This window comes from Dromiciops gliroides, chromosome 2 (genome assembly GCF_019393635.1).
Source record: "Dromiciops gliroides isolate mDroGli1 chromosome 2, mDroGli1.pri, whole genome shotgun sequence".
NCBI classification, from domain to species: Eukaryota; Metazoa; Chordata; class Mammalia; order Microbiotheria; family Microbiotheriidae; genus Dromiciops; species Dromiciops gliroides.
Window position 1 is genome coordinate 291,889,609 of NC_057862.1, and position 14,393 is coordinate 291,904,001.

General features: G+C 44.5%; 1 protein-coding gene across 1 annotated transcript in view; it reads right to left on the reverse strand.

The window, feature by feature from the left end:
* Positions 1 to 7,916: 7,916 nt before the first annotated feature.
* The window catches only part of AMN (amnion associated transmembrane protein), a 76,533-nt gene continuing 70,056 nt past the window's right edge, over positions 7,917 to 14,393 (reverse strand). Inside the window, exons 12-14 of the mRNA XM_043980679.1 lie at positions 13,103 to 13,283; positions 8,941 to 9,079; positions 7,917 to 8,031 (exon numbers count right to left, since the gene is read on the reverse strand). Of these exons, the coding sequence (XP_043836614.1) occupies positions 7,945 to 8,031; positions 8,941 to 9,079; positions 13,103 to 13,283 (407 nt within the window). The 3' untranslated portion in view covers positions 7,917 to 7,944. The remainder of the gene's footprint in view (positions 8,032 to 8,940; positions 9,080 to 13,102; positions 13,284 to 14,393) is intronic.

Consider the following 14,393-nt stretch of genomic DNA (forward strand, 5'->3'; position numbering starts at 1 on the left):
GTATTTTCCTTGTAAGAACCCTTTGAAGTACATAGTACAAATACTGTTATCCTCATTTTTTTGATAAACATTTAGAGAGATTGTTGTTTTTCCAAGCAAAGCCAGGAACCAAACTTTAGATTATATTTTCGCAAGATCCCTACTCCAAGGGTGGCGCAGCAGATAAAGCACTGGCCCTGGATTCAGGAAGACCCAAGTTCAAATCCAACCTCAGACACTTGACACTTGACATTTGACACTAGCTATGTGACCCTGGGCAAGTCACTTAACCCTCATTGCCCCATGCAAAAAAAAAAAAAAAGTAAAAGGAAAGAAAAGATTTCTACTCCATATTGAAGATAGTCAAGAATCCTATCTCAGAGAACTGAGAAGATGCATTATTTACCTTGTGTAGAAGTATTTGGTTTATTTAAAAGAAAACATTTGATTAAAGATGAACCTGGTGGTCTCCATTCTGTGCTGGAAGGTTAAACAGATTTAGAATCCTAGATAGAGGCTTTTGGTTTTTGAGAAAAGGAAACTCACCCTTCCTACAAGTACCTCTTAAAAAGAAAAATCTTGCCTTGACTTTCTAATACACTTTAAGGTTTACAAGACACTTAAAATTTATTTCAAGGATCCACGATTTCGAATAATTCCTCTACCAACCTCTAGACAACTTGGTGGTAGACAATCAACAAATATTTATTAAGCATCTACTATGAGCCAGGCTGTGCTAAGAGCTGGAGATAGAAACTTAAAATCTGATTGGGGAATATACAATGGGAGCATGATTCCAAAGAAGTCCAAAAGCTGAGTAGCTAGTGGGAAATAGGGGGAGGACTGTGCTGAGCCCTTGGAGTCCAAAGATAACTATTTAAATAGAATTGATTTCCTTGTATTTTATGCCTTTCAAAACAAAAAAACATTCTGAGAAGGGATCTTTAGGCTTTCCTCGGCTACCATTCAGAAAGAGGGTGTTGTGGAATGTCGAGGAACAAGCAAGCCACTCAGCTTTGGAACTCCACTCCAGGACTGAGCTGTCCGGAATGCAGAGAGCCAACTCGAGCCAGGCCCAGACCCCCAACCACACTGCACCCTGCCAGTATTTCTGGAAATTGGTCCATTCAAGTGTTCATTCCCTCCACTCATCCCTCTGACATGCCAGATCAAAACACTTTCCTAGCCATTATTTCTCTACCTCTGCTATCTTCCCCCATTAGAATGTACACATTTTTCCAAACAACACCCGAGAAAGTCCGTCTGACATGCAGGTAGAAGAAAACTACTTCTGATGCCTCACCATGATGTGGAAATGACCCCAAGCCGGAAGAATGAGTGCAGGGAAGGTTTTATGTGTGGACTGTGTCTTGTTAATTAGGCACCAGCCTAATTAACGGTGAATAAGTCTATTGTTGATACAGCACTGGTCACATCAGCCCGTGAAACACCGTGAAACAGAAAATGACCCTCATACCTAGGCTCAGACTAAGGAGCCCTTAAGGTTTCTAATCTAAGCCTTAACTAAAACTTCCAAAGCTGAGCCAGAGTGAATGAATGGATGAAAATGCCTTTTTAGGCACCTTTGGGATGTGATGTGTTGGGAATACAAATGTGAAAATCAAGACCGCCCTGCCTTCAAAGAGCTTGCATGGTAATAAGAGAAAACAACACATACAAGGAAATAGTGACCCCAGAAATGTGTTTTGGTCATGGAAGTTGTAGCAGTGGTGGATGGTAGTCTTAAGGCAATGTTAAAGGTGGAAAGGGGAAGCTGACAGCTGCAGTCAGAAAGACTCATGAGTTCAAATTTGGCCTCAGGCACTAGCTGTGTGACCCTGGGCAAGTCACTTAATCCTATGTACCTTGGCTTCTTCATCTGTAAAATGAACTGGAGAAGGAAATGGCAAAGCACACCAGTATCTTTGCCAAGAAAACGGGGTCGTGTATAGTTGGAAGCAACTGAAAAATGACAGAACAACAAAAGGTGAAAAGCAAAGAGAATAGATACAAAGCATAACTATGGCCATGCAGTGATGGTTCTGGGTCTGGCTAATTATGTTGATTACTCACCAATTATCACCAATTAAAAATTCAGTGTCACAGCTCTAAGATGGAATTATAATATGGGTGTCCCAAAAGTCTTGGTGCATTTTTAAAAAGTGAGGCAATTGGGGTTAAGTGGCTTGCCCAGGGTCGTCACACAGCTAGTGTCAAGTGTCTGAGGCCATATTTGAACTCAGGTCCTCCTGAATCCAGGGCCGGTGTTCTATCCTGATTTGAACGAGTTCAAATCTCACCTCAGACACTTACTAGCTGTGTGACCCTGGGCAAGTCACTTGCCTTAAACATCTGGGGCCATCTCCAGTTGTCCTGATCTATATCTTGCCATTGGACCCAGATGGCTCTGGAGAAAAGAGTGAGGTTGGTGACCTTGCACAGCCCTCCCTCACTTAAATCCAATTCACTGAAACGTATGACATCGCCCTGATGTCATGGTCCTCTTTGAGAATAAAGGACAAACAATAGACAAAAACTGTCAAGGGCACCATCAACCTCCCAGTTACTCAGGCTGACAATCTCTGTGTTGTTCTCTTCATGTACTCTTCAGTCTCATCCCAAAGATCCAGTCAGTTGTCAAATCTTGTTTCTACTTTTACAACATCTCTTATGTCCTCTTCTCTCCACTCATGCAGCCCCTCAGTTTCATGCCTCGTATATTGCAATATCCTAACTGGTTTTTCTGTCTCAAGTCTCTCCCTCTCAGTGAGTCTCTGGTCCCCAACCATCTGAGGGACAAGTGTATTAGATTTCTCTCTCTCTGTCTCTCTCTCTCTCTCTCACTCACACACACACACACACACACACACACACACACACACACACAATCTCCAGCCCTCTGAAGGCACTGGGGGAGTCTACTGGTTAGAGACTCCACTGTACCCCTCAGTTTTAGGACTCCAAGAACCCCAGTTCCTTTTAGCAACAGATTATCTTTTGGGGGGGGCAGGGCAATGGGGGTTAAGTGACTTGCCCAGAGTCACACAGCTGGTAAGTGTCAAGTGTCTGAGGCTGGATTTGAACTCAGGTACTCCTGAATCCAGGGCCAGTGCTTTATCCACTGTGCCACCTAGCTGCTCCCACAGATGATCTTTTACAAAATAATATTTTCTTCAAAGGAATAATTTCAAACATACAAATTTTCCTTCTCCCAACATATTATCTGAAGATCTCAGCCTCTGGGAAGTATAGAGAGATTAGATTCACTTAGCCTAACTAAACTTTGCTCAGTTCCTACATTAGTTGTACCAAATTCAAATCCAACCTTTCCAACTTCCCTGACTTGTATCCTAGGACCCTGGATGCCCAGGGCTTTCTTGCTAGGCTAGTTTTAGCATCTGGCCTCCAATGTCCCCTTCACTGGCTGGGGCAGGGACTCTACTCCCTAAACCTAAAACCAAAAAGGACAAATGATACCTATCAAAATCCCAAGCATGTTTCTCAGGCCACATTACTTTAGGGGAGGGAGAAGTGGTCCCCAAGGCAACCTTCCTTAGCTTACTATATGGTGTCACATGCTGTGAGTGCATGAGTCCTTTACCCCTGGACCAATCAGGAAGAGAAACTGCCCCGGCCAGGTAGATTTAAAGACACAACCAGTTCCAGTTATATACAGCAAAGCTTCTTACTGTGGGTCAAGACCCCATATGAGGTTGTGAAAAGTTTGGCAACAGGGAAAAGTTATATATACCTATATACCCAAGGTCATGTAAAAATTTCTCAGGCGAAAAGGGGTCGCGAGTGGAAAAAGTTTCAGAAGCTCCAATATGAACAATGCAAAGAGGTTTCTTCTAACCACATGGTAAGCCAACATAGAGTGAGCCAATTCTTGTCTCCCAGAAGTTGGTCCTTGATATCTCCCAAATGAGGGCCTCCCTTTTAGGTGGTCTTGGCATGTGCCAAATCCTAGTGAAGAAATCTACCCACTCACACCACTAGAGGCCCCTTCTCCTTTTAGTGAGTTCATTCTGGGGCCGCCGTTTTGGACAGGTGCCCAGAATGGGCATACTTCATTACCCTCCCTGTTGACTCAACTTTGACAGCCCCACCTCCTTCAGGTGGTCTCCCCAACTGCTAATGCCTTCTCTTCTCATCTCACTTTCCATCTATCCTGTATGTATCTAGTTATTTGTATATTGTCTCACCTATCAGAATATAAACTCATTGAGGGCATGCTAAGGTTTTTTTTCCTTGCCTTTCTTGATATCTTCAACACTGAAGAAGAGCCCAGCGCATAGTTATTGCTTAATAAATACTTGATTTCTTTTTTTCCCTGACCAAGGGAAATCCAAGGAAATATTAAAATGTATAAGGGGCAGCTAGGTTGCGCAGTGGATAAAGCACCAGCCCTCAATTCAGGAGGACCCAAGTTCAAATCCAACCTCAGACACTTGACACTTACTAGCAGTGTGACCCTGGGCAAGTTACTTAACCCTCATTTTTCTGGGGGGAGCAAAGTACAGATATCCCATCACAGAAAATTCAGAATTCTATCATACCACCAGATTTTCCTTCCCCGCCCCCATAGCCACATAACACAAATGCCTATCTATCTTTTTTCCAAAAAAAAAAAATATATATATATATATGAGGACTAATAACTAACTAGGACCAACACCAAAGACTCAGCACCACTGTGGAGCCAGCTGTGGCCAGCTGCCAGTCTTATAAACCACTATCTGAGCTCTGGGATACTGGGAGCAGGGGGAATCTTAGGAATTAATCCCCTAAGAATTCGCCCTTCTTGTTCAGTCCTTCCTTCTGGGCTTTTCTCAGCCTCTGGGCTCCAGTAGAGAAAAAGGCAGCCCTTGAATTCAGCGACAACACTATCCTCACTATTTGTCATCTCCCCAAGATTTATCTGGAGTCATGTGAGCCCTCCCTTCGTCTCACATTGGATGGAGCAGGGATCACAAATTCCTCTTCTGAAAAATGAAGTACTCTACATTCTCCATGTCATCAAATGAGAAGAATAAGAAAGCCCTTTGTGGGGCAGCTAGGTGGAGCAGTGGATAAAGCACCAGTCTTGGATTCAGGAGGACCCGAGTTCAAATCCAGCCTCAGACACTTGACACTTACTAGCTGTGTGACCCTGGGCAAGTCACTTAACCCTCATTGCCCTGCAAAAACAAACAAAAAAAAAGAAAGAAAGAAAGCCCTTTGTAAACTAAAGCATCCTATGACTCTCCTGGGCACCTCATGGGAGACTTCCTCCAGATTGATGTGAATCCATTAATTGCCACTTTTTAGGTGCATCCCTCCACCAATTTGGAATATGCCAGAATGGTTCTATCTTCCAACCCACCTCCTCTCCAACTCACATCACTCCGTCTTGTCCACAAGGTTTGCATGAGAGATCATCAGATTTCTGAGCAAATTTCAGGTAAACTTACATTTCTACAATAGGGACTACATGGGAATATAGGAGGATGGGGGTAGCAGAGATAAAATAACCAGCCTCAAAGTCAGAATAAGCTATATTCAACTCCACTTCACATAGGTACTTGCTGAGTCAAGCTAGCCACTCAGACAGCACTAGGCAATCCTCAAAGCTTGTCAGTTTCAGAACAGGTGCCGATCTATAGGTAAGGACGTTCTTCACCTTGAGTTCCCTACAACATTGAAATTCCAGATCTGAAACAATTTATATATTGGAGGGTACACTTCCTCAGGGAGCCCGACCCTGAAAGGAAACATTTCTTCTCCATCTGAAAGGAAACAAAGATCGTGTGACCCAATCTCTTCATTTTACAGAGGAGGAAACTGAGGTGCAAAGAAGGGAAAAGAAACACTTGCCTAAGGTCACACAGTGTCACATGCACATACACATATACACACCCATTCCCTTGATTTACTGTCCTAGTAACCATGGCAGAAAAGGAAAAAGGTGACTGTCTTCTTTACTGAGGTAGTCTAAAGCCTAGCTTTTTAAACTACGGGTTGTGACCCCATATAGGATTGCATAACTGAATGTTGGGGGGTCACAAAAAGTTTGGCAATAGTAAAAGGTTATGTATATCCATTTTCTATACCTATATACCTGGAGTTATGTAAAAATTTCTCAGGTGAAAACGGATTGTGAGTGAAAAATTTTAATTAGCCACGGCCTAAAGGGGACCCTGAGTTCTCACTGTCTGAGTAAGGCAAATCCAAGTTTGGCCACTACCCACTTTGCTAGCAGGGCTTGAGATATAGGTTTAACTACAGACTGTACTATTGGCTCTTACCATCCCCATCCCAGAACAAGTCACCAGAAGATGCATTTTTTTTGACCATGGTAACTCATGTATGCTCCGTATATTCTAAGGGGAAGGATCATTTGTTATTTAGTCATTGTAGTAGTGCCCAACTCTTTGTGACACTATTTAGGGTTTTCTTGGCAGAGATACTAGAATAGTTTGCCATGTCCCTCTTCAGCTCATTTTACAGATGAGGAAACCAAGACAAACAGGGTTAAGTGACTTGCCCAAGGTCAGATGGCTAGTAAGTGTCTGAGAGCAGATTTGAATTCAGGAAGATGAGTCTTCCTGACTTCAAGCTCAGCACTCTGTGTACTGTGCCCCCTACCTGCCCCCAGATCATAAGATCACAGATTTAGAACTAGAATGAACCTCAAAAGTTCTGAAAAATACCCCCCATTACATATGAGGAAACTGAAGTAAAGAGAAGTGACTTGCACAAGGTCACTAGTAAATATCTGAAGTGGGATTTGAATCCATGTCTTTCCATATCAATCCAAAGCTCTTTCCAATGTACAATCTGAATTGCTGGAAGTAGCTTACTCTTCAGGAATATCATGACTTCTCTACTTAATAAAGTTCTGGTGTTATATCTATGACTACCCTTTGGTAGAAAAGAAACAGAGAGAAGTGACTTGGCCCTCCATCCACTCTTTCTCAGTATTTAAAAAATATCAGGGCAGCTAGGTGGCACAGTAGATAGAGCACCGGCTCTGGATTCAGGAGGACCTGAGTTCAAATCTGGCCTCAGACCCTTGACACTTACTAGTTGTGTGACCCTGGGCAACTCACTTAACCCCAATTGCCTCACACACACCCCCAAAAAAAGTGAAACATGTTACCAGTCAGTTAAACATCTTTTATTGAAAAAGGCCAGCTCTCATTCTTTCTCTAGCCCTTCCCTGGGTAATGGCAAGGTTAGCTCTGCCCCCACCACCAACCAGTCCGTAGAGAGTCTTCTGGCAGACTTCCCTTTCCCTCTCTCTCTCTCACCCTGGTTGGAGGATGAGTCATGTTCCCTTGCTCTGGTTTCCTCTCCAGGAACCCTGGAGCCCAGAGAAAGGAAGAAACTAGCCTAAAGTTACACAGCAAGTCAGTATTAGGACTTGAACTCATGTCTCTCAACATTCTGTCGAGAGACTGCGGAGTTGAGAGGTAGAGAGAGGTGTGGAAAGAGAGGACAAGGGAGGAAGAGGGAGAGGTGATTCCTGTGAGAAGAAATAAATGGCTGCATAGAGATGAGGGGCAACTGGGGACATAGGCTGGACCAAGGGAACCAAATCAAGGAACGCTGGACAAACAGAAGGCTGGATGGCTTGATCTGAAAACTGGGAGGTGTGGCTTCCATTTTGAGATGTGCTTTGTGGTGTGCCCTGGTAGGAAAATACATGAATGGCACCCTATGCTGGGAAGAGGCAGTGCAGAAGTTGCCCACCATCATGGGAGACAGCCTGCTTATCCACCCATCCCATCCATTCAGGTCATCCAGCCCATCCATAGAAACACAGGTTGTGGGGGTAGGGGTGAGGAGAGCCCTGGGCTGGATTTCATGGTGGAGACAAGAGACAGAAAAGGATTGACATCAGCTCAGGTAGTTCCCTCTCCCCACACAGGTCAGGTTCACAGGGTTTCTCTCACCATGGCAAGGGTCAAGGATGGGAGGGCCTCAGATGTCTGATTCAAACAAGGGGTTAATGAAGTAGCTGCCACTATTCTTGGTGGGGCTTGTTGGAGAGGAAGCATCTTCTACAACCTAAGGGGAAGAGAGACCAAGAGGGGCAGAGATGAAGAGGATGAGATTCAGAGACACACATGTAGGCACGGAGAGACAGGCAGAGAGGTGCAGAAAGAATAAAAGCAGAGACTCAGGAAAAGACACAAATAACAGAGTCACACAGAGTGAGACAGAACAAGACGCAATCCCAGAGACACAGAGGAACAGATGAAGAGACAGCTATACAGAGTCAAAGAAAAGAACACCCACCCAGACGGAAAGAAAACATGGGGTGGGGGCAGGGTGGGAAAATTCCTGAGTGACGTGCACCACAGAGGAACTTAGTACCATCACTTTGATAATCTGTCTCTTCTTCATAACCCATCCCCTCCCGGAGTCCCCTGAGAACAGACTCACATCCTTAACATCCTTCCCAGCTGTTCAGAAACCAAAATTCCTGGCCAGACACCATGACCTCAGTGCCCCCAGCCTTGTGGCCAGGGGAGGCTGTCCAAGAAATTGGGGCAGAACTCCCTCCCACACCGCTTTACCCTGGAAGTTTTGAATGGAGTGAAATGAGAATGGAGTAAAGGAGACGGAGAGAGAACCCCAATGGCTTCCTGCCAAAGACCAAGACCAACCTTTCCAATATCCCACCCCTACCCAAAACGCTGATCTAGGGACTCTGGGCCAGGGAGAAGGGAGGCAAACCTGTGAGGGGCCACCAGTGATTTCCAGGGCTGACTCCCAGCTGTGTGGTCCTCAGTGACTCCCAAGTTCCATTCTTCTAGCTATGTGATGACTCGTGGCTTCCTCCCATTTCTGACCCCCTATAACTTCTAGGTCTCCCTCTAGCTGTGCAACCTTCAATGACTATAGGTTGACCCCTGATATCTTGTTCTTTGAAGTTATGAGACCCTGCAATTCACTGAGGAAACATTTGCTCACCACGTTCACATCAGCGTCAGGGGTCAGGACCGAGGCAGGGGCTGGACTGTCAAAAATAGGGTTGTCGAAGCCTAGGTTCCCTTGGTCGGATGCGGGTTCTGATCTCTGCCACAGAGTGGGGATCGGCAGGGGCCACAGCCTGTGGGCCGAGAAGGGGAATGTCAGGTGAGCCTTGAAAAAGAGGATGCTTGTAGGGACCCTCATCACTTCCCACCTCAATGCCAGTCATGCCCCTTCCAGCAGTAAGAACCAATAAGGAGAAATTCCTTTCTCCCTGAAAGAATTAGGGAGGAAGGGTGAAATGTGGGGAAGGGCACAAGGGCAAGATCCTCTTAAGACAGTCTTCTAGGGCAGCTAGGTGGCACAGTGAATAGAGCACCGGCCCTGGAGTCAGGAGTACCTGAATTCAAATTCGGTCTCAGACACTTGACATTTACTAGCTGTGTGACCCTGGGCAAGTCACTTAACCCCCATTGCCTCACTAAAAAAAAAAAAATTAAGACAGTCTTCTATTTTTTCATGCTTTGACTGGATTAATGATCACGCTGTGAAGGAAGATGTCTTTGTGGCTTCAGTTAATGGGAGTATCTCTTGAATTTTTTGACCAGTGGCCACCTTCCACCATTTAAAGGGAGTGGTCAAAGAGGTTTTAGGTGAATCATTCCCTGGAAAGTACAGACGTTCTAAATTTTTTTAAAGACTAGGTATCCCTATACCTTGGGCAAGCCCAAGTTGGACATGCAAGGGCAATTTATGGGCCCAAACCCAATCTGACTAGCACAAAAGCCAACAGAGAACTTTTTACTTGTTCTGTTGTGTGACCCAAGCCCATTCAATTACCCACCTCCAACCCTCACAGGCATGCGCCACCATGCCCAGCATGCAAACATGGAAAATGACTATTGTTCTGAGACTTTTACTAAACTCTGACCCTTTGCTAAGTCTTTTTTTTTTTTTTTTTTTTTTGGTGAGGCAATTGGGGTTAAGTGACTTGCCCAGGGTCACACAGCTAGTAAGTGTCTGAGGCCGGATCTGAACTCAGGTACTCCTGAATCCAGGGCCGGTGCTTATCCACTGTGCCATCTAGCTGCCCCCCCTTTGCTAAGTCTTAACTAGAGTTTTGTCTGTTGTCTGAGATTACAAATTGTAATTCTCCAAATGGCTTGTGTGAGGGATTTTTAAAGACACTGGGGACAGGGGAGAGAGGAAATAGGGAATATAACTCTGCCAGTATCTCTAAGCAGAAATTTTTAGAATTAGCTTAATCTAAATTAATGAAATTGTTTCTGGCAGGCTTGTGTCATACAGAATTTTTTTCCATTCGACAAATAAGTATACCTTCTGTAAACTGAAAGGTCTCATAGATTGCACTACTAATTTTTTCTTGACCATAAATGCTAACATGACTAGTAAAATACAATTCCATTTAAAGGTAGAACCAAATTCATAGTAACTTTGCCATTTATTTTCTTAATCAGTAGGAAAGCAGTATGACATGATGGAAGAACTCTGATCTTAGAATCTGAATCCTAGTTATGCCTTTTACTACCTTGACCTTGGGCAGGTAACTTAACTTACTTGGGCCTCAGTTTCTTCATCGGTAAAGAAAAAGTTGGGGGAGGGAGGGTTGGACTAGATCAAAGGTGCTTAAACCATGGGTTGTATAACTGAATGTGGCGGGTCACAAAATATTTGACAATAAAGGTTATGTATACCTATTTTATATACCTATATACCTGGGGTCACATAAGAATCTCAGGCAAAAAGGAATCATGAGTGGAAAAAATTTAAGAAGGAAGCCCTGGGCTAGATAACCTTTGAGATCTTCTACTTAAGATGATCCTACAATCCTATAATACAACTTTCTTGTTTTTGTTTTTGTGGGGCAATGAGGGCCAAGTGACTTGCCCAGGGTCACACAGCTAGTAAGTGTCAAGTGTCTGAGACCAGATTTGAACTCAGGTCCTCCTGAAACCAGGGCTGGTGCTTTATCCACTGCGCCACCTAGCTGCTCTATAATACAGCTTTCTATCCTTTCATCTCTCACTCCTACTTATCAGAGCCTTCTTTCTTACTCTTCAGTTCATTTCACAGTCCTCATAGCTGCTAAATAAACCCCTTCCTCCCAAAGCTACCTTATACTAAAGTTGTATCTGTGTTGTGTGTGTGTATGCTCTATATGTTGTCTTCCCAGAAAGACTATAAACTCCTTGAGGGCCTGGACTGTTTCACTTTTTTTTTTTGTATTTATTTATTTGTTTGTTTGTTTGTTTGCTTATTTATTTATTTTTGGTGAGGCAATTGGGGTTAAGTGACTTGCCCAGGGTCACAAAGCTAGTAAGTGTCAAGTGTCTGAGGTCAGATTTGAACTCAGGTCCTTCTGAATGCAGGGCTAGTGCTTTATCCACTGTGCCACCTAGGTGCCACTGACTGTTTCACTTTTGTCTTTATATTCCCTTTGCTTAGCACAGTGCTTGGCATACAGTGGGAGTTTAACAAATTCTTGTCCTTGACTGATTGGACTCCCTTTCCTAAACAGTTCAACTGTATACCATCTTCTATCCTCAAATCTCTTGCCCACCATTCCAAGCCCCTATAATATGCCTTCTCTCCTGCATTCATGCTGCTAAAGTGATGGTCCACAAACTTGGTTTTTGATATCCTTCATGCCTTTGCACAGACTTTCCCCCATGCCTTGAATGAATTTTCTCCTCATATCTCTAGTTTCCTTCAACATTCGACCCAAGTGCCACCCTGCTGTGAAGGTCTTTCTCTCTTCCTGTTGTCCAATCTTTTTCCCCAAATCTTTTCTCGGGGAGAAAGGAGTTTCCCCCTGAATTTTCTATCCTATTCTACCTCCTTGCCCCCAAAAAGTGGTTATCCCTTTGATAAGGGGGAAAATCAGATTTAATTGAGGGAATTCTCAGAAATGATCATTTATAGTAATGTATAACCTATATCAGATTGCTTGCTGGCCTCAGGAGCGGGAGGAATGGGAGGGTGGGAGAAAAATTAGAAACTCAAAAAATATCTTTACATGTAATTGAGAAAAATTTAAAAAAATTTTTTTAAATACCTTAGACAATCCCCATTAAAAAACAAACAAACTGGGGCAGCTAGGTGGTGCAGAGGATAAAGCACCAGTCTTGGATTCAGGAGGACCTGAGTTCAAATCTGGCCTCAGACCCTTGACACTTACTAGCTGTGTGACCCTGGGCAAGTCACTTAACCCCAACTGCCTCACCAAAAAAACAAACAAACAAACAAAAGAAATGATCATTCGGAAAGCTAGATAAGGATTTCTCATCTAGGTGAAACCAAGGACTTCAGACTAAGGTACTGTCCTTATATTATTAATTAGTACTCTGTCCCTCCTCATATCATTGTGGATCTACTTATCTGTTTAAGTGTTCAATTCAACAGTTATACCTTCTTGCCCACTACAGGCAAAACACCCTTTTCCAGTAGAATGCAAGATCCCTATGAGCCAGCGGTGACTGTTTTTCTGTGTGGGAGCATCTGCGATGTTTCTTGGGTGCTGGTACTCAAAGTGGATGGGGCTGACTGGTTCATAGGGTGAAATACAGTTTTTCTAGTCAGACATTTAGGCCCCTCTAGCCTGGCCAATCTACCTTTCCAGCCTCATCTCCAGAGGCTTGCTCTCACACAAGCTTCCTTTGCTCCAACCCAACTGGTCTCCTTATCTCCAGGACACAGCAGATGCACTCCAGGCTCCATTGCTTTTCTGGCCTGGAATGCCCTGTCCCTTCCTTTCTGCCCATTCCCAAGTTCCTCCTTTTAGCAAGCATTCCTTGGTAGCTCCAGCCCTTGGCAACCTCCCCCTCCTCAGAGCCCCTGTGGCCCGGATATCTGTGCATGAAATTTCATCTTGTTTCATATGACACTTCAATGTCTCTGTAGGGTGGCGCGCGCGCTCGTTCTCTCTCTCTCTCTCTCTCTCCCACCCCCCCCCCCCTCCCCCCCCCCCCCCCCGCCTCAGACTGTGAAATTCCTTAAGACTGAGCCCAGGTCTCTTCTTCCTCCATCTCCCCTAGACTGTGAATATTTTTAGGGTAGGACCCCAATTCTTCCTATATCCTTCCACAACAAAGAGCTAGAAAGCCTTAGGACAGACTGCTTTGGGGTGAGGAGACACCCTTACCTGACCCGGCCAGTCCAGTGAAGGAGCAGAAGACCCCCAAGCATAACCATCAGCCCCAGGACCAAGGCAATAGCCATGCCAGTCACCAGCCCTGAGGTCGAGCTCGCTCCTGTCAGCCCAAGCGTGGAGCCACTGCTGCCTGAATACTCCATGTCCCACTGCAGAACCCCAAAGGATGCCCCTGAAAAGGAGAGGAGAAACGGGACGTGCCAAATAAAGAAGGGTCCCCTCCTCACCCAGGAGATCTCTCCTGACTGACAGGAAGAGAGATCACCAAAGAGCTGGGACTATCCCAGAGCACTATAAGTCCTGCATCTGGTAAGGATTTTCTTCTGTTTGGAGAGGAAGCAGCAGAGGTTTGTGTCTCGGCTTCTGGGGAACTGGCCTGCTCCAAGGATGGGAGAAGGACATTCCACCTTGCCTTATTATCCTCTCTTTCATGGCCCCTTCTAACAGTGACATTCTATCTTCTCTTATTCTCAAGATTCTTTCAGCTTTGACATTCTGTGTTCTAGAATGAGTGGCTGTTTGAACATTCTGGAGTGCCTTGTGAATCTAGAACTGACCCGGTCACTGTCTCCTCAGAAGGCTGCTCAAAGCTCTCTTCTTGTGTAGAAGAGAGGGTCCCTGCCTCTGTCACTCAATGGTTGAACTGTAGGTTGGGGGTGGAGGGCTAATCAATCCACATTTATTAATATCTACTATACATGTCAGGTACTGTGGTAAGTCACCCACCAAAACCATCTCCCATTGGCCTAACACTAATTGGCAACTTAGCCAGTCACATTGATAGATGGGTTCTCTCTCCTATAACTATCTCTGAGGCTTCATCGGTATACAATCCCTTGGTCTGTCTTGCCTCTAATCTCGGTCACTCCCTGTGATTTTCCAAAGTTTGGGGAAGAAGATACTAATTGTTCAAGGTCCATTTTCTTTTCTTTTCTTTTCTTTTTTTTTTGGTGAGGCAATTGGGGTTAAGCGACTTGCCTAGGGTCACACAGTTAATAAATGTTAAGTGTTTGAGGCCAGATTTGAACTCGGGTTCTCCTAAATCTAGGGTCGATGCTCTATCCACTGCGCCACCTAGCTGCCCCCAAGGTCCATTTTCAATACCATCTCCTTCATGAAGTCTTTCCTTACTGTTTCAACCCCCATTGATCTCTCACTTTCCATTCATTTCTCAAATTCTTGACTTCCTAGGCAACCACTCAGCTGCAACTAATTTCTAAACTACTAGAACTCTTTTTGTTTTTGTTTTTGTTTTTGTTTTTGTTTTTTTGTGGGGCAATGA